Source organism: Hipposideros armiger, unplaced genomic scaffold, assembly GCF_001890085.2.
Source record: "Hipposideros armiger isolate ML-2016 unplaced genomic scaffold, ASM189008v1 scaffold_389, whole genome shotgun sequence".
Classification (NCBI taxonomy): Eukaryota; Metazoa; Chordata; class Mammalia; order Chiroptera; family Hipposideridae; genus Hipposideros; species Hipposideros armiger.
This window is the reverse complement of record NW_017731739.1, coordinates 1467923-1485538: the sequence shown is the minus strand read 5'-3', so window position 1 is coordinate 1485538 and position 17616 is coordinate 1467923. Positions and strand designations below refer to the sequence as shown.

The following is a 17616-nucleotide window of genomic DNA, read 5'->3' as shown; positions in this document are numbered from 1 at the left end:
TTCACTGGACTTCTAAATCAGAGGATGCAATCCAAAAAGGGTTAAGAAGTACTCTTCTAAGAGAAACAGTTGTTCAAAAAACACTAATGAGAAGCAAAATCATAAAAAAGAATTGAAATCTTACACATTCCGCAGAAGGCTATGGAATCTTACCTACACACCTTATGTACATTAACAGAAAATAATTTGTCAGTCTCTTAAGCCCCCCCCCTAAAATCCCCATAAAACCAATAGAATTTAGAGCTAGAATGCACTGTAGCAATCACCTGATATAAACCGCATTTTTGGATGAGAAAACACAATCAAATGACTTGGCCAAGATCAGATAAGAAAGCTTGTTTAATGGTAGACCTGGGAATGAAAGTCAGGTCACTGTACTCCCAGTGTACTATTCTTAGCACTATATCACACTGTCTCCATTTAAGGGTGGAGAGGACAGTGAGGCAAGGGGGGCTGGAAAGGGGGCAATGAGAGGAAGGACAGAAATGAAATAGCAGTGTGAAATAGAGTGAAGTTCACATACTGAAAATATGTTTAAAGCCTCATACAATCACACATGGAGAAATGTGGAAACTATTTTTAATCCTAACTACAACTCTATCATGGCAAAAAATATGCCACCAGCTTTACAAATGCTCCTACCCCTCACAAAGCAATCCCCCTACTCCAAAGAAATTACCCTAATTAATTAAACAAACAAAAACTATCATGCTCAAATACATTTATAGTAACATTACCTACAAAAGCAAAAATAAAACAAAAGAAAAAACCCTAAATATACTTTATAAATTGTAAATCTGATTCATCAAATTGACTGACCATTATGAAGGAATTAAAAATAAGAAAATCATATGGAAATAAATTTTACAAAAAAAAGAAAAAAGAAAACTACATACATGGTACAACTGTGCCCAGTAAGTATGCATAAAAACTACAGGTAATACGCAAAAATTAAAAGTGTGATCTATCAAGCAGCAAGGTGATCATGGATGATTTTTTTTCAACTTATATTAAATTTCCCCAGAAAAACTAAGACATTAATGTGATCATTCTTACTGTTACAACAAAATATACAGATATAGTAAAAAGTCAATAGTTTTCCCTCATCCCCATTTCCATTCTAATAAACACATATTACCCACATGGGTTTGGCTATTAATTACAAAGATGAGATCACATAATATATATTTCTCTGCAAACTATTTTTCACTAAAAATACTTCAGTATTAACCTTCCCCATGTCAACAGATCATTGTTATATATAACATTCCATATATGAATTACTAAAAGAAATTCAACCATTTCCTTACTCTTATTAATGGACATTCAGGTTACAAACATTTGCTAGTACAATGCTACAAAAAATGTTTTTTGTACATTTCTCCCTATATACCAATGCTTTTCTTCCCATAGGATAGATTCTCAAAAGTAAGACAGGCAAATCAAAGGTTTATACATTTAATAGTGACATGCCACTCTAAAACGACTTTAGAATTTGAAATTACCAAAAATAATGAGTGTTTCCTTTTCTCCACATCCACTGTGGAACTGGGTATAATCATTCTTTTTAATTTTTGCCAAGTTGATAAAAATCTCTCTCATTTTAAAATTTGATGCCAGAGTTGTATGTAACAATCCTACATGCTTCTTTTTTTCAGATTTTATTGGGGAACAGCCATCGTCATGGTTACACATTGCTTTCATGCTACAATGGCGTAGTTGACTCTTTTAGGGAGGACGCAGCTCACAGTGGCCTACGTAGGGATCGAATCGGCAACCTTGGTGTTATCAGCACCACGCTCTAACCATCTGAGCTAACCGGTTCCCCCCTACATATTTCTTTTAATCTCTTCTACATCTTTGTCTTTTTTACCTTTGTTTTGTTTTTGAATCAGTCTTTCCAGTGGATTTATCTATCTTACTTGATCTGTTTAGCGAATCAGCTTTTACTTACCCTTGCTACATTTTTGTTAGTTTTCTACTTCATTAATTTTAACCTCTTTTTGCTCACTTGGTTCTTTTCCTTACATCCTAAGAGAAATACCATTATTTAAATTAAGTCTTTAAGGTTATAAATTTTGTTCCAAGTACAGCGTTAGGTGTGTGTGATGGGTATGGACTGAAATTTTTTTGTTTTCCATCACTTGCTAGATAACTCAAATTATAAATTACATGGAAAGAAATGAAAAGGACAGTATTTCTGACCAAAATCAACAATATCCAAAGCAGACTGCAAATTCCCTCCCTCGTGTATACTTATAGCATGTCAATGAGGGAGAAATTAAGATGAAGGACAGCCGGAACATTAATAGTTATACCTATTCTGTATTCATTTTTAGTGCCAAAAAACGTCACACCAATGAATTACTTTTATTAAACTAGATTCTTATCTCTTTATATTCTTCACGTCAATTCAAAATCATGCCTAATTAGTCCTTAGTCCTTACCACAGATGCACAATTTCTGTATAGTTCTGCTTAATCACTGGTAGTACAAAGGTGGAAGAGCAACTAAATGCAATGTCAAATGTCAAAGGGTTTGTAATAAACTATTCTTTACAAACCTATTCTGATACTGTCTAAACACTTTTTCATACCACTCACCTGTTGCAAACCCTGTGTCCCAGATACAGGTACTTGCATGATGGTTTGACCTTGTCCACCAGGGACAGCCTGGACCATGATGGGTTGGCCAGTCGATGTGATTAACTGGCCTCCGCTGACCTGTACCATTAATGGCTGCCCCTGGACCTACAATAAAATAAAAGAAGAACAATGAAATAACATAATATACAAAATGGTTTTTACTAAAAGACAATCACTGGAACTATTTTGCTGCCTTGCCAGAGGGGAAAAGGTAAGAGAGACCCCAGGAAAGTCAGTCTCAAGTCCTCATTCTCAAGTTCTACCTTCTTCAAACATCTATGGTGTCTTTGACTAAAGGCCAAGTTGAATACTTTAAAGTCAGATATAATGGAGTATATCCAGTCTTTGGGAAATCTTAACAGCTATAAGGCACTTATCACCAAACACAGGCTAAATCCATGAGAAGCATCAAACTAAAACGTAAAGACTATCTGCCCCTTTAGGCTAATATCCAGGAATGGTCTCTAGTGAGGGCCAAAGAGGAGGCAATGAGAGGGACACCTGATGGTGGTGACAATGGTTGAGTGCAAATTCTAAATAACCTGCAGGGAGTAAATTACATTGTACCCAGCAATGACTCCAGGAGGCTGGGGAGCAAGCAGCTCAGGAATCTTACATAAAAGACCCTTTCTCTCCATAGTTTCTCAAGCATGAATGAAGTGCACATCTTTTGCCCTCTTCACCTACTCTGGTGGTTGTGTAAAAAGCCGACTAGTAAAAATTGCCTAGAAATATTTTCTGGTCAGCTTGCAGCATCTGTGGTGGAATTCCTCACACTGGACCCCACAATACCTGCAGTTACTTTAACAGAAGCAATGACAAATGTGAAAATTACACAGAGCACTCAAGTATACCAAAAAACTCCCAAGTTTCAAGCTCCCATGAATAAACAGAATACTCTAGAAGCCAGGACATTGTAAGTGCTCTGTAACATCTTGAGTCCCAATATAAAAATGCCTACCTAATAGAACACTTCCTAGAAGCCAAAAAACAAGCCATTTTTTAAAATTGAAATTGAATATTCAACAGAATAGCCCAAAGTCCAAAACTTTCATTTAAAGATTCTATTTTTGTTTTGAGGAATTATTTGTAATAGAATAGTAATACGACTAAAATATTTATTCTTAATGCCAGTAAAGTACGTTCAACAAACAGTACTTAGTTAAAAGATCGATCAGTCCTAGCAGAGTAGATTAGATATTAAGAACCCCCCAAATATATCAGAATATATTCAAAATCCTAGCTTTTGTTCAACTGTTCATTGAGAAATTCCACTTTACTTTTTAGGACTTTATAATCTGATTCTCATGCTTTCTCGATCCCTTACTTCCCCATTTCAAATCAAATTCCCTTTGCATATGCCCTATTAGGAAAGATTTTTCAGAATACTTATTGCATGAATAACTGAAAGAACTATTTAAAATTCTCCAAAATAATGAGACCCCTAAGGAACAGTTTCCATTATTTCCATAAAGTGTTTCCATTTCTTTTAAATAAAACCTACATAGGCAGGAAATACAAGTTTTAAGGCATAACTATTAATAATTTTCTGGCTAACCATCATCTTAACTTCTCCCCTCACTGACGTGCTGTAAGTGCACATGATAAACCACTTGAGACTCCAAGAAGCCCACTGTATTTATAACATGAGTGATTATAAGGATACATGCATCATCAGACAAGAAGCCATACAGTTAAGAGCATGTTACATTCCCATTCCACAGGTGGTTAATGACAATACTGTTTATATCAATAAGATGAAGCAAGCACGAAAAACATGAGTTACAAGCTGTTGAACTCTGAGATTCCAATATAGTTTTGGATAACTACAAGCTCAGCTTTTTTCAGCCTAATTTATGTTCAGAATAGGCTATTTATCATCATCAAACACTACTGGTGGCAGATGTGGGGTTGGGGCAGAAAGGGTCAAGTAAAATGATGACAATAAGGGGTAGTTAACTATAGGATGTTTAGCAGCACCATTAAGAAAGTGAGATGCGGGTTCTACATTCTAGGTCCCATTTTGAATTGTTTCCATTCAATGGAGGAAAAAAGGTAAGGAACTCAAATCTTGCCAGTTTTTCACAAATACAGTCATTTTAGTCAAACCTATAGATACAGCAAAGACTAATGCTCCTATTCCTAATTATATACAAAAGCTGGCCAAAATATCACCCAATTTAGGATATTAACTTGGCCATACATAATGTTAGGGAACTGCATTGGTTAAGTAAGAATCTTTATAGTGGCTACAACACCTAAGACCTACAGAAAGCATATCCCACCTACGTCCAGCCAAGAGGTATAGGATAAGTTTTGCAGATCTAATAATACAGGTCACTATTTCCCCAGGAAAGGTAGTAAAAAAGCAGAGGTTAAGAGATTAACAAGATTTAGTGATTAGATAAACCTTGCCAAGTAGAATGATTATTTGGCAGCTGATTTGGCCTTTTAATAAAAATAAAGCACAATCTAGCCTAGCTAATGTACATATATTTTCTTCTCTACTATTATAATACAAATTCATGAAATTTTATCATGAAATCTGATTACGGAGTTTGAGCTGTACACAGGTTCTAATGTCCCTTGTAAGCATTTCTTCCTGTCACGTATACCATTTGTTTCCAAGGCATTCCCAAAGAAACACGCTAGCCAAAGGCAGTTTTCAGAAAATTGCCACTGGGGTCACTACCTGACTTGGCATGAAACATTAGAAAACTAGCATGTTATAAGCCTCAAAGACAAGTTAGCATCCAAGGCATGCAACTGGCTTTGCCATTCCTCTTTGAGATCCTACCACAAACAGCACCCGACATGAGGGAAGACGAAGTTCATGCAGTGCTTACAGAGAGTCAGAGAGAGCACCACTACCTGCAGGGTCTGGACTTGCTGGCCTGAGGCGGATGCCACCTGGGCCTCAGTCTGCAACTGGACAGCAGTGACACCACCCTGCTGCTGAGAACAGGAACAGGAAGAGCTTGAAATGTGTCAGGAAGGAAATGTATGGTTCAAGACATGAGATTACCTTACCTCTTACAGGAGAGGGAGGGAGTCATCTTTCAACAGCCCCACCCTACAGAGGACTTTCAAACTGTACAGGTTCCCTACACTGAAGTTGGTTTGTTGAAGGTTAGCAGGATTAAAGATTATCAGCCCTTTGTCTCCAAAATGGAACTCAAAACATACTCCCATGACAAAACAGCAAGAGTTGTCATGATTAACAGGAAAACTTTTAACACAGTCCTTCCCTCCAGAAATAGGCATTTGGTCCTTATGCCTAAAAGTTATTTTAATGTTCCTTTTATTTCTTCAAATGAGTTCATAAGAACAAAGATTTTAACAGCCTTGAAGCTACAATGAAGAATTTTGGGGCTTAAATGCAATTACCAGAAAGGAAGAACAAAGCAATCGCTGTGAACCAGAATCATTTTCATGAGGTCAATGCTCTTATGTACTAAAACTAAGATTAATTTTACTCAATTGGACTACCGTATGAGCAATATTTTCAATGACTCAACCTAATTTTTATATCTTCTAATGGCAAGCTCGGACAGAACAATAATTCACCCACCAGGGCAGTGGTGTTAATGGAGGGCCCTCTGTGGAATCCCCTTTACTAAGAAGGCAGGTGAAGGAAGCTGCCAGAGGCACAGCAGCTGTATGGAAGAAAAAGCCAGCAAAGGAGTTTAAATAATTACTCTCTTAATCAAGAGTAGCTCCTTCCTTTGATCATTAGATAAGACAACTCACCATCAAAACCTCCTATGCCCTCCCTACTAACAGCTTTTCTAAAGTATCTAAATTCCACTTTGGAAAGAAAATATTCCCAATCTTGGCCTAAGGTCAAATTGATGCATAATAAACTTCTTCTAGGGAGAAAAACAAGTGAAGTTTCACTAAAATAAAGCCAGATATAAAGCATCAGAAAATAAAAGCTGTGTATAAATTCAAGAAAGCAACCAATTTAATTAGGAATAAACCAGGCGCAAGGAATTCTTTTCTAATATGTGCTTATCCAGAAGAGTGGCTGTCTTAATATTACCGTCATGGTAAACCAGAAGTTTTCAGAATAAGCACTGTGGTGGATCAAATCAAAGAAAAGCGGATTTCTTAGAAGCTGAGTATTTTGGTTTGTGTATTGTGGCCAAAGTCTTACTAGATCACAAACTAGCTTAATCAAGAACAATCAAATTGAGTCCAGAAAAAATAAAAATTCCAAATTTCCATCTGAAAACAGATTAGGTGTTTTGACTTTTAATAAGATAAAAGGGGTAATTTACTAGTAACCAGGCTCCCATGAAGAGTAAATTCTAAGTGGTCATGGACTGGATATAAAGTTCTGAACACAGAGAACAGAAGAGAGACTGCAACAATTTCAATCTTCAAAGAGCACTTCAGCACCAGTCATCAAAACCATTTTTATAAGACCTGGCACCTCTCAAATAATTCCCCAACTGAGTAGTGCTATTATCAGCTCCACTGCTGTGTTTAAAAGTTTTACTTCCACACCTGCTGCTGAATCTGTCCAGCCTGTACAACGATCTGCTCTGTTGAACTATTGCTGTTCGCTGTATACTGCTCCATGGTCCCTCCACGTTCAAATCCTGTACACGGTGAGTTTCACTCCAGAGATCCCTAGAAGAATGCAAGATGCACTCCTATTAGAAACGCTGGGAAAGAAACAAGAGTAAGATTGTCAAGAAAGGCCTCACCAGATAATTAACCTCAATAACTTATTACTATTATTTTATTTGCAAGAAATCAGGATAATAGGAAATGCTTATATTCAGTATCACTTTTAACTAGGATTACATAGCACAATCATGACAACATCATAATGTTATTTCACATGTTTTAAAAATGGTTTCAGTCATTTCATATTGGCAACCTTATCTGTCAATACTACCAGAGCAACACTTGCACCTCAGAAGTACTCATTAAGCTACAATATTGCTTCATTACAAGGCTTCTTTAGTACTGATTTTCAAGTCTGCACATGTACTTTAGACAATAAACAGTTTTTTAAATTTGTAACACACATTTGTTGCCTGCCAAACTCTAGTCTACCACATACAGTAAACAACTTTAAATTTCAGAGTTTATTATTTAGTAAGTAAATTATCCAAAGCTGAAATCAAACACTTTACTTATCAAAATCTCCATTTAGTAGTACTAAGTAAGAAAGCTCTAGGGAGGATTTAGGAGTTTGCATTTTAATCCAGAGCAAGAAATAAGGAATTACACTAATGCCAAAAATTAGTTATAGATTAAAGAAAAAAATTTTAAATGACATACTAAGGCTATGATTTTCTCTAAATAGAACTTAAGTTTTCCCCAGACTTAGATTTGAATGCCTATAAATATGCCATCCTTTATTGTATAATTTTATTATGGCAATTTTCAAATATATACAAAAGTAGCAAGAACATTAAAAGGAACCCCCATAGACATCACCCAACTTCAACAATTCTCATCCCACAGTCAATATTGTTTCACATATCTCATCCACTTTCCACCCACCCCTGGATTATTTTGAAGCAAATCCCAGGCACCATATTATTCCCCAAATCCATAAATACTTCAGCATCTATACCTAAAGAGTAAAGACTCTTTTGGCTTCATCATTTTATCATGATGATACTGTCTCTTACAATATCATTTCAAACTTTAAAAAAATTATTAAGTCCTTAACATCATCAAATATCCAGCCAATGTCCAAATTTACCATCCTCATACACTTTTACAGTTGAAGGCTGCTTTGTGAAATAAGGACACAATTAGTTAAAATGAAGTGACATTTGAGAACCTTGAACAAACATCTGATTCAAAAATTTAAGGGTAATTCACCTTGGAATTAAGGGAGAAGTACAGGTGTATATATATAAACAAAATATAGGTAAATCTCTTCCCTCAATTTTTCTCAAGGCCTTCATAAATTCTAAAATTTTAATGATAAAATCATTTGAGCTAACTAAGCTTGCACATTACAGCAGCAATGCAAGGCACCACTCTCCATAAATATTTACACACGGTGGATGAAATTAATCACTTGTAAAGTATCTCAGTATTGTGTGAAAAAGGAAATCAAAATACTATATTCAAATGCATGCCCAAGTATTTAGGAGGAGGTGTATTCATATCTAAAATTTACTTTGAAATACGTCAAAAAATAAGATAGACTGATGGATGAATGGGTAGAAAGATGGATAATATCTGATAAGGCAAGTATGGTACAATGTTAATGGTAGACTCTAGGTGGTCGGTACACAGGTGTTTATTGTAAAATTCTTTCAACTTTACTGTATGTTTGAAAATTTTATATTAAAATCTTGGAAGTAAAATTAAACAAAAGTTAATCAAGCCCATCACTCATAACCAAAATGGTATGTAGTGCAGGACTATAAGAGCCATAAGTGACAGGATGACTATGCCATCACAGCATCATGCATCAGGTCATATGGTTCTCCAACTCACTACCCTCACACTAATTAAAAGTTCACCAAGCAAATATCTAGTTATAATTTGGATTTGCATATAGATCAGCAACACAAGTAAACTTGATAGTTATTTTTCATTGCATACTGACAAACTGGCTTTCTGATTTTTATACCAGTCTCTTCTGAATTGGTTGACTGAGTCAACTCCAAAGAAATTCTGGAACAGTACAGAAAATTTTAATCAGGTTTTCAGTCAGACTAAGTGACTCTGTCAGGGAAGGGAACAGTTTTTCCTAAACTCTCTATCTTGTCTCTAACTGCAGTACACATAATACATTTATGTTTCTAAACTAATAAAATTAAATTGTCATGATGATACAAAAGAACACCTGTGATTTCATTTATATGAAACCTTGAAAAGACAAAAGTAATCTAGAGACAGAAAGCAGATCAGTGGTTTCCTGGGGCTGGAGAAGAGGGGTGGAGTGAGGGAGGGAAAAGTGGGAGGTTGATTGGGATAGAGCACTTGAACTTTCTAGGGTGATGAAAATGTTTAATATCTTCATTGTGGTGGTGGTTGCATAGGTGTATAAATTTGTCAAAACTCATCAAAATATAAACCTAAAATGATTTCTCTGTCTAAACTATATCTCAATAAAGCTGAAAGTAAGGATCATGAAAGAATGTCCTCTACAATTTCAACACCTCCCCCACCTCAAATCCCCTTCTGCATGAGATTCTTTCCTTGACCACTAATTTCCAGACATTTACATCCTACTCAGAGCATGGGAATTACTAATAAATATGTCATGCAGGTTTTCTTAACTGGTTTATCCCATAACAAAAATGTTGCAATGTAAAAACATATAAATCCACTTGGAAGGGTAAAAAAAGGAAGCAGCTTCTAATTTAATAGCAATTCTCTCTCACATTAACGTGGAAGTGATTCAGCATGGAGCATGATATTGAGATTGCTGATGTTGAAGGCTGTAACCCTATGAACTGGCTTCAGTGAAGCCATATATATTCCTATCACTGTGAGCTTCAGTTAGCAGAACTGCAATAAAATCTGACATTGTCCTTCCTCAAGTGCTTCTCTGTCCAAGATTCTGACGACAACATTAAGTCAGCCAGATTTAAACTGTCTAGCTCTTGCTTTTAACTCAAAGTTTTGAATGTTTTTTTCCTCAGAGTATGTGTGTTTATTCTGGCTAGCATGAATATTCTCATCCTCCCACTTCAAGGTGCAGAACCTGAAATGCAGCTAACTACTAGGAACCCATTCAATGTGGACTTGTGCACATTTTAAAACTAAAACTTCCAGAAAAACTATAAGCATGTGAAAAGCCCCTCAAAATCACCATATTTGACAATCACTACCAGGGAAAGCCTAGAATTATAGCTTTCAAACTTCTTTGACCACAATTCACAGTAAGAAACACACTTTGTATCCTAAATCACTGCCCACATATTTAAAAACTGAAACGAAAGTGTCACGTTCATACTTTATAACGTAAGATATACACTAATACGCTTTATTTTATTATAAGAAGTTATCAGCATTAGCCCACTAAATTGATTTTACAACTCGGCAAATGGGTCTGGATCTTTGTCTGATAAAAGACTGGAGAACTAAGAGCTGTCCTGCTTCCTCATTGTCCAAGAAGTCTCTGGATTAGAGTTCCTAATTTGCTCCTTCTCCCACTAATGATGTACATATCCCAGACACTGTCTTAAAGGCTTCAGAAATAAAAAGGAAACTCCGACAAACATCCTAACTTCAAAAAGAGTCTTCAAGTCTAGTCATGGAGTGAAAATCTATACTGGAACCCCAAGAGAAACAAAGTAATATGGGAGTCTAGTGGATAGATTTCTTGCAGCTGGGGATAGATAAATCAAGGAAGGCTGTAGGAAAATGTCGCATCTGACCTGGTCTTAAGTGTGAGGAGGATTCATATGTGATGATGTGGGAAGGGGTGGAGTACTCCAAATGAAGAGCCAGCATAAAAACAAGATTAAAAAGCCCCATTTGTCAAGTGAAAGAGGCCAGACTACTGTCTCTCAAAATTCCAGGCAAAGAAGTTCTTTTGCAGACAGGCGGAGGCTCTAGAGATGCTCAGCAAAAAAGTTTGATTGTTTTAAAGTCACAAGATACATAAGTGTTTTGAATAATATCTAAGACACATTGCCTCATCATAAGAATTAAATGAATTTTTAAAAGTGATTTAAACAATGAAAAACTCACCCTAAAAAGTGAAAACAAAAACTGTCTCCCAAGTTCTAGTAGTAAAAGAGCACTGCACTAGGAGTTTTCTGAACCCTACCAGTTGTATGAGCTTAGTAAATGTGATGATAAAAACCGGCACCATATACTGAAGACCTAATTTATGTGCTAGGGATTGCACTAGGTGCTTCACATAAATAAAAACTATTCAAGTCGGAGAGAAGAAATTTCCCTTTGTTCCCCAACAGAAGCCAGCCAAGTGTTATGGGGCAGAATCCCACAAGTCAGAAATTTGTTTTTCCAATCTTAGGAAATATTCCTTACCAAGATATACAAGTGCTTTTACCAACTGGGTTGTCCAGCCTAAACTGTCACCACTACTGCCCACTGTCCTTTCCCATCTATTTCCTCAGCACACAGAAGAATTTGGTGCCTCAGCTCACCATGCTCTTCTCTCTGTGAGCCATGCTCTTGTGCTCTTTCCTGGCAGAAGAAATCCCATCCTCTTGGAGGCCAATCAAAAGTGTGGCTACGTTAAGGCTTCCACCGAGGCTGTTGGTAGCTCACACATCAGTACTGCACTTCACAGAACTGAACTTGGTCCCGTTATAGCACTGACGTTAGGTATTACTTAGCGGTTCACCTGTCAATCTCCACCAGGCAGGGAAGGTTCTTATTTACCTCTCCCCGCTCCCTCTCCAACACATGGATTTATGCCTAGTACATATTGCCTGCTCCATATTTGGTTGTCAACAGATATGTCTTCTAATCCTAGCAAAACCCCCCACATCATCTGCCGAGAAAACGTCAACATGGAATTAGAAAGTATATTATTAAAAAAAAAAAAAAAGAGCGAGAAATAGCTGTTGACCGAACAAATTCAGTCGCCTGACATGTTCAAAGTGACACAGAAAGGTGAAAGAAAAACGAATTGTACATCCTCAGGGGAAGAAGAGTTCACAAGATGAGCGATGGACGAGACTAACAAAATGAAAAGCAAGCTGTGCAGCCTCCGGGAAAAAGAATGAACGGGACTAGCCCTTTTCTAGAAGTGAGGTTCCAGGCACCGAACGGACGGGCCTTAGCGCCCGGGGAAGAAAGGGAGACGGCTTGGTTGGGCTCCAAGACAGAGGTGTGCGGTTCGGGCCTGGCAAGCCGAGTGGGGAGGAGAGGAAATGACGAGCCAAAAAGGGGGTGGTAACGGCGCCGGGCCGAAGACCCGGGCCGAGCGGGCTGGGAGGGGCGCAGCGGAGTAGGGGAAGCGGGCACACCGACTCCCCGCCATCCCGTCCAGGGAGACGGCAGGGGCGGGCTGGCCCCCCCCCCTCCCCGCCGCACGCGGGGGCCTGTGATCATGGCGCGTGTCTTCCTCAGACTTCCCTGCGGACCCCGGAGGGCAGGCAGAGAGACCCAGCTCACGGAGGGCTGGGGGACGCGGGCCCCGCGGGGGTAGGTTTCCCGGCCGGAGCGGGGAGTGCAAGGGCGGGCTAAGTGTGAGGTCGGAACCACCAGGAGAAAACAGCCGAGGCGTAGGCGTGTGTGTACCCGAGCGTAGGAGCATTTGTGGCAGGCAAGCCCGCCACTCCCAAGCCTGGGGCCTGAGAACCTGGGCCTAAGGGTTGGGGGAACCGGGACGCATCCCCAACTGGCACTGGCACCCTGCGCGTGTTTGGACCCCGAGGTGCCTGTCCCCGGGGGCGCCATCTCCGCGCGGGGCGGCCCCTGCAGGCCTCGGCCGGGAGTGCCCTGCGGCGCTCGCAGGCTCCCAGTCGGGGCCGCCAGCCGCCCCATTCGGCTAGGCTCAGCTCGACTCCCCAGGCTCGACGGGCGCCTGGGCCTCTCCTGAGTGGTCAGCGAGACCCGCCAATCGGGGCGCTGGGGCCGGCTCTGGGCCGCTGGATATTGGCTCCTCACACTCACCGTGCCTCGCTCCCCCGGTTCGCTGCCCGCGCTGATTGGCTCCAGTACCGGACTCCGAAACCCAATCAGAGGCTCCAGCCGCCGCTGCCGCCGCCACTGCCGCTGCCTCGCAAAATGGCGAACCCGAACAAAGGGGAATCGGGCCTCCCTCCAACCGCCTCCGCGCAGGCGCCTCTGAGACCACGCCCCCTAATCCCCCGTTCCGGACTCGCCCCATTCCCGTTAAAAGAGCACTGCGCAGGCGTCCCCTTAAACCACGCCCACCTCCCTGATTCGGTACCACTACCGACCGAAGGAATACGCAGGCGCCCTGTGGACGCACAGACCCTACGACTCGAACACCGCCCTGAACGTAATACTACGCAGGCGCTAACTAGCTCCTTTGGCAATTTCCATCCTTTTTCTTTGCGGCCACTGGAGACACACCCCTGGGGCTAATGCGCAAGCGCCGTTCTTCCCCGCTCGCGGTCGGCTGTCTCGTTACGCATGCCCGGGTGGCGGCGGGAGACTCCGCGGAATTTACCGCCGGAAGTTCGGCGGCCATAACCAAAGAGTGCAGGTTCGGATAGGTAGCTAGAGGGGCTCGTTTCCACATCGCTCCCGCGTAGTAGGCGGCCATCTTAGGTGCGTGCAATTAAAGGGCTGTGGCGGGATTGGCTCCGCGTCTGGTCTCGTCCGCTGCTCCCCACCTACCAGGGCCGGATCTAGGGCCCTTCCCTGCGGGGCGGGACCTCCTAACGCCGACTCCAGGTGAAGGGTAACCCTCGCTTTGAGCGAGCCCCCCGCTCCTTCCCACGGGACCCCAGGACAGGCCTACCCCTCGCTGACCCGCCGTAGGGTAGGAGACAAGAGAATGGGAGGCTTCTGTAGACTTCTTCCCCCTACCCCCAAAAAAGGGGGTGAGCCTTTCTTGAGAGGCCACCTTTCCTCTCTTGCCTGCGGCCCGGCAGTACACTCCCCCCTGGTCCGTACATTCCCTAGTTACAGCCCCAAGTCCCTCCCTTTTCTAGGCGAAACCCACTGAGTTGAAGGAGACTGTCCTAAATCTGCCCGGCCCGGGCGCGGGGAGAGGAGGAGGCGTGTCTTAGGGCCTCCTTTTCTTCTCGGGCGGGGCGTGGCGCTCCAGGAAAGCGCGAAATGCTGGCGGGGTTACGGCTGCCTCCGAACCCAGGCATTTTTCCTCTTCCTTGCCCCAGAACAATTTTTTTTATTACTTCTTAGAGGCTGAACGAACTGACATTCAGCGATAAACGTTGGGGGAATAATAAGTGGGTGGTCAAGACGATCTAGATATAATCAGGCTGCTTAAGCATTTGTACTTCCTTTTCCTTTCTCATAGCTGAAGAAACATTTAAATTCTGGAGATAGCGACTCAGTATCATGGCCGGCAGCCCTAATGAAGATCCAGAAGGAAGCAGAGTGCGTAACAACTATTAACTTACTGGTGAAGTGAAATTCAGAATAATTGAGGTCAAAAGCATAAACACTTTTTAATTAAACCAATAATTGTCTTCTTTTCCCTCTAGCTGGTTTACTTCAGAAGGCTAATGCAGCCTAGGCAGAGACCATCTATCACTTTAATTCTTTGTAGTTTATCTCTTAAATTCTGAGGATTTGGCTTTCAATGAAAGAGGGGAGGGGTGGCGGATACAGTAAAGGAAAATGAAAGAGTCTAGTATTTTTCTGTATCTAATAAGACATTTTATTTCCCTGTGCCCGTTTTAGATCACTTATGTGAAAGGAGACCTTTTTGCATGCCCCAAAACAGATTCTCTTGCTCACTGTATCAGTGAGGATTGTCGAATGGGGGCTGGGATAGCTGTACTCTTCAAGAAGAAATTTGGAGGGGTGCAGGAATTGATGAATCAACGTGAGTTTTGAAAACAGTTTAACTTGCCCTGGCTAGAACATCTTTTGACTTTGTTATACTGTAATTATTAAACAAGAAATATATGCAAAGAGAGAGTTCATAACCACTGAGTACTTTTAGCTCATCAGATTAAGTTTTTCCTCCATTAAAATGGCCTCCAGTTTGGGTACTTATCACACCAAACCTGAATTCTTGTAAAAGTTTTGATCTCTTCCTTCTCTGTCATAAAACTCTCTTGATAATACTCCACATCTCTGAAAACCTTAATAACTCTGAAGTGCTTAGCAAAGTCTACAGGTATTAGCTTGGCATTCAAACTCCTCTGTTCACCTATATCGTATTTAGGAATTTAGAATCCTCCTCTTCCTTACAGACCCCCTCCCATCACTTTCTACCAGTGATTTTAGACCAGAGATGTGTATTAGAATCATGTGGAGTTTCTGAAACAGTTGCTCAGACCACAGTCCAGGCATAGTCAAGGCCCCCACTGGCGATGCTGATGTCAGCCTTTTAAAAAGCAATTTCTGGGCCAGCTGAGTGGCTCAGTTGGTTAAGAGCTCGCTCAAGAGTTTGAGCTCTGAGCAACAGCGGTTCAAGTCCCGGCCCAAGCTGAGCAGCTGCTGAGCTGCCAACAGGTGGCAGGGTGGCTCAGCTTTTTTAAAAAAAAAGCAATTTCTTATTGCTTTGTATGGTAGTTATTTGTATACATGACACCTTCTCTTGATTGAAAACTCATAATAATTAGGAAACTTTTTATACACTTGTGTTCTCCATAATGCTTAAACATTAACTCTTTGTATATAAAAAGATCATTATTGAATGAACACACATTTGGCAAATAAATGTACATTCTAAAATATTTCAAGGCAATACACATTAAAGTTTTTTAAGTGAACAAGTAAGGGTGTATTTGAAAATAAGGGCAGGACAAAAGATAGGGTGTGAGGGAAACATGATTGAGAAAACATGATTAAGGAAGCTGGAATTTAAGGAATATAGTATTTAGGAAGGCTGATAAGCAAAGTGTTCATAGGGGACTAGGTTTCTTTAGAGTTGAAAATTAGTTCTGAGGTTAACTCAGATCTGTAAAGATTTTTTAAAATCTAAGAATGGAGATCAGTGTTTTGATTTTCTTTTTCTTTTCTATTAAATAACTTTTTCTTAGAAAAGAAATCTGGAGAAGTGGCTGTTCTGAAGAGAGATGGGCGATATATATATTACTTGGTAAGACAGGGCTAATTCTCCGAGCTCTAAGGATTGGTGACCAGGTGGGCTGTGCGGGGTTTGTGTTGATCATTCTAGACAGGCAAAGACATTAAAAAGCCTCTGATCTCATGCCAGCTCAGATCTAGTGGTGGTGGCTATTTGGAGCTCTGGGTTAGAAAGGAATGTGAAGCTGCATCCTAGCTCCATGGGAAAGAGTATTGTGACATCAACCAAAGGTCTGTGTTCTAAGATTTGCAAAATTAGGGATGCCGCCAATTTGCAGAAGTTAGGGTTGCCACCCATACTTTAATTCCTTGCTAGTCATAGTGAGACAGAAATGAGAGACACTTTGCTCAAAGGAATTTTTCCTCTCGTTCTTGCCTATCAAATGTGCTCAGCTCCTTTCCTTCCTGCTGCCTCAATGTGAGATTCTTCCACTGTCCAAATGGTTTTTGGCCCCAGAAAGAGTGTGGTTTCTTGGTGATGGTGCTGGGTGACTTATAGGCAACCCACTATAAGCTTGATTTAAACAGCAAACTGAGTGGGTTCACGTCTTGGCCCCTTTGAATGCTGTCTTTAAGGCTGATGTTACTTCCAAAGTTATTTGGGATGCTACCAGTTTCTCTCTGCTCTTTCATAGAGAAAAAGCAAGCAAGCAAGCATGGTTTCTAAATAATAGACGTAACAGGAAATTTTCAGGTCATGTGGGTTTTTCCTTGTTAGAGATTTCAGCTTATCTCTTGGAAGTGGCACAAAGACTTTCACCTATCTTGCTTAAAAACAATAGACAATAGGCACAGCCTGTTAACCTGGGCTTCTTGAGAAAAGGAAAGATTATTACATGATAATGTCTGGGTTTCTCAAGCCCTAGTTAGTTGATATTCCAGGGCCTCCCATAACTGGAAAGGACAGTATGACATTTTTCATTCCTGCTCTAGACTGTTCTATAAAAAGGCAGTTAATTATCAGGATGTTGGGAGAATGTGATGGCTTTTCTTTTCCTATCATTTTGGACTAATAGAAGTTTGAACTCTTTCTTTGTGCTCAGATTACAAAGAAAAGGGCTTCACACAAGCCAACTTATGAAAATTTGCAGAAAAGTTTAGAGGCCATGAAGTCCCATTGTCTGAAGAATGGAGTCACCGACCTCTCCATGCCCAGGTAAGGAAATCCAGGGCTCTAAGTAAAGACTTGATTGATTGGTGGGGGTTACTGTCTTATCCAAAGACAAATGACTTAAAAGCTTAATCCAAAATCCAGATTTAAAGGTGGACAATTTTAAAATTTGAAAAAATCACCAGTGAATCAGTTGTC

The 17616-nt window shown here is 40.5% G+C and overlaps 2 protein-coding genes across 13 annotated transcripts in view; one reads left to right on the top strand and one right to left on the bottom strand.

Annotated features, from left to right (window-relative positions):
* Positions 1-13372, bottom strand: part of NFYA (nuclear transcription factor Y subunit alpha) — a 25491-nt gene extending 12119 nt beyond the window's left edge. For 2 of the 8 annotated variants that reach the window (XM_019663392.1, XM_019663397.1), the window contains exons 1-4: positions 13227-13371; positions 7155-7315; positions 5514-5600; positions 2604-2750 (exon numbers count right to left, since the gene is read on the bottom strand). In XM_019663392.1, coding sequence (XP_019518937.1) covers positions 2604-2750; positions 5514-5600; positions 7155-7229 — 309 coding nt within the window. In that variant the 5' untranslated portion in view covers positions 7230-7315; positions 13227-13371. Of the gene's footprint in view, positions 1-2603; positions 2751-5513; positions 5601-7154; positions 7316-13226 lie in introns of all 8 variants that reach the window. The other 6 variants (XM_019663398.1, XM_019663399.1, XM_019663396.1 and 3 more) reach the window with 5 other exon arrangements.
* OARD1 (O-acyl-ADP-ribose deacylase 1) overlaps positions 12548-17616 on the top strand; it is an 11027-nt gene continuing 5958 nt past the window's right edge. Inside the window, exons 1-5 of one of the 5 annotated variants that reach the window (XM_019663406.1) lie at positions 12548-12755; positions 14566-14645; positions 14952-15096; positions 16262-16320; positions 17351-17463. In XM_019663406.1, coding sequence (XP_019518951.1) covers positions 14607-14645; positions 14952-15096; positions 16262-16320; positions 17351-17463 — 356 coding nt within the window. In that variant the 5' untranslated portion in view covers positions 12548-12755; positions 14566-14606. The other 4 variants (XM_019663407.1, XM_019663403.1, XM_019663402.1 and 1 more) reach the window with 4 other exon arrangements.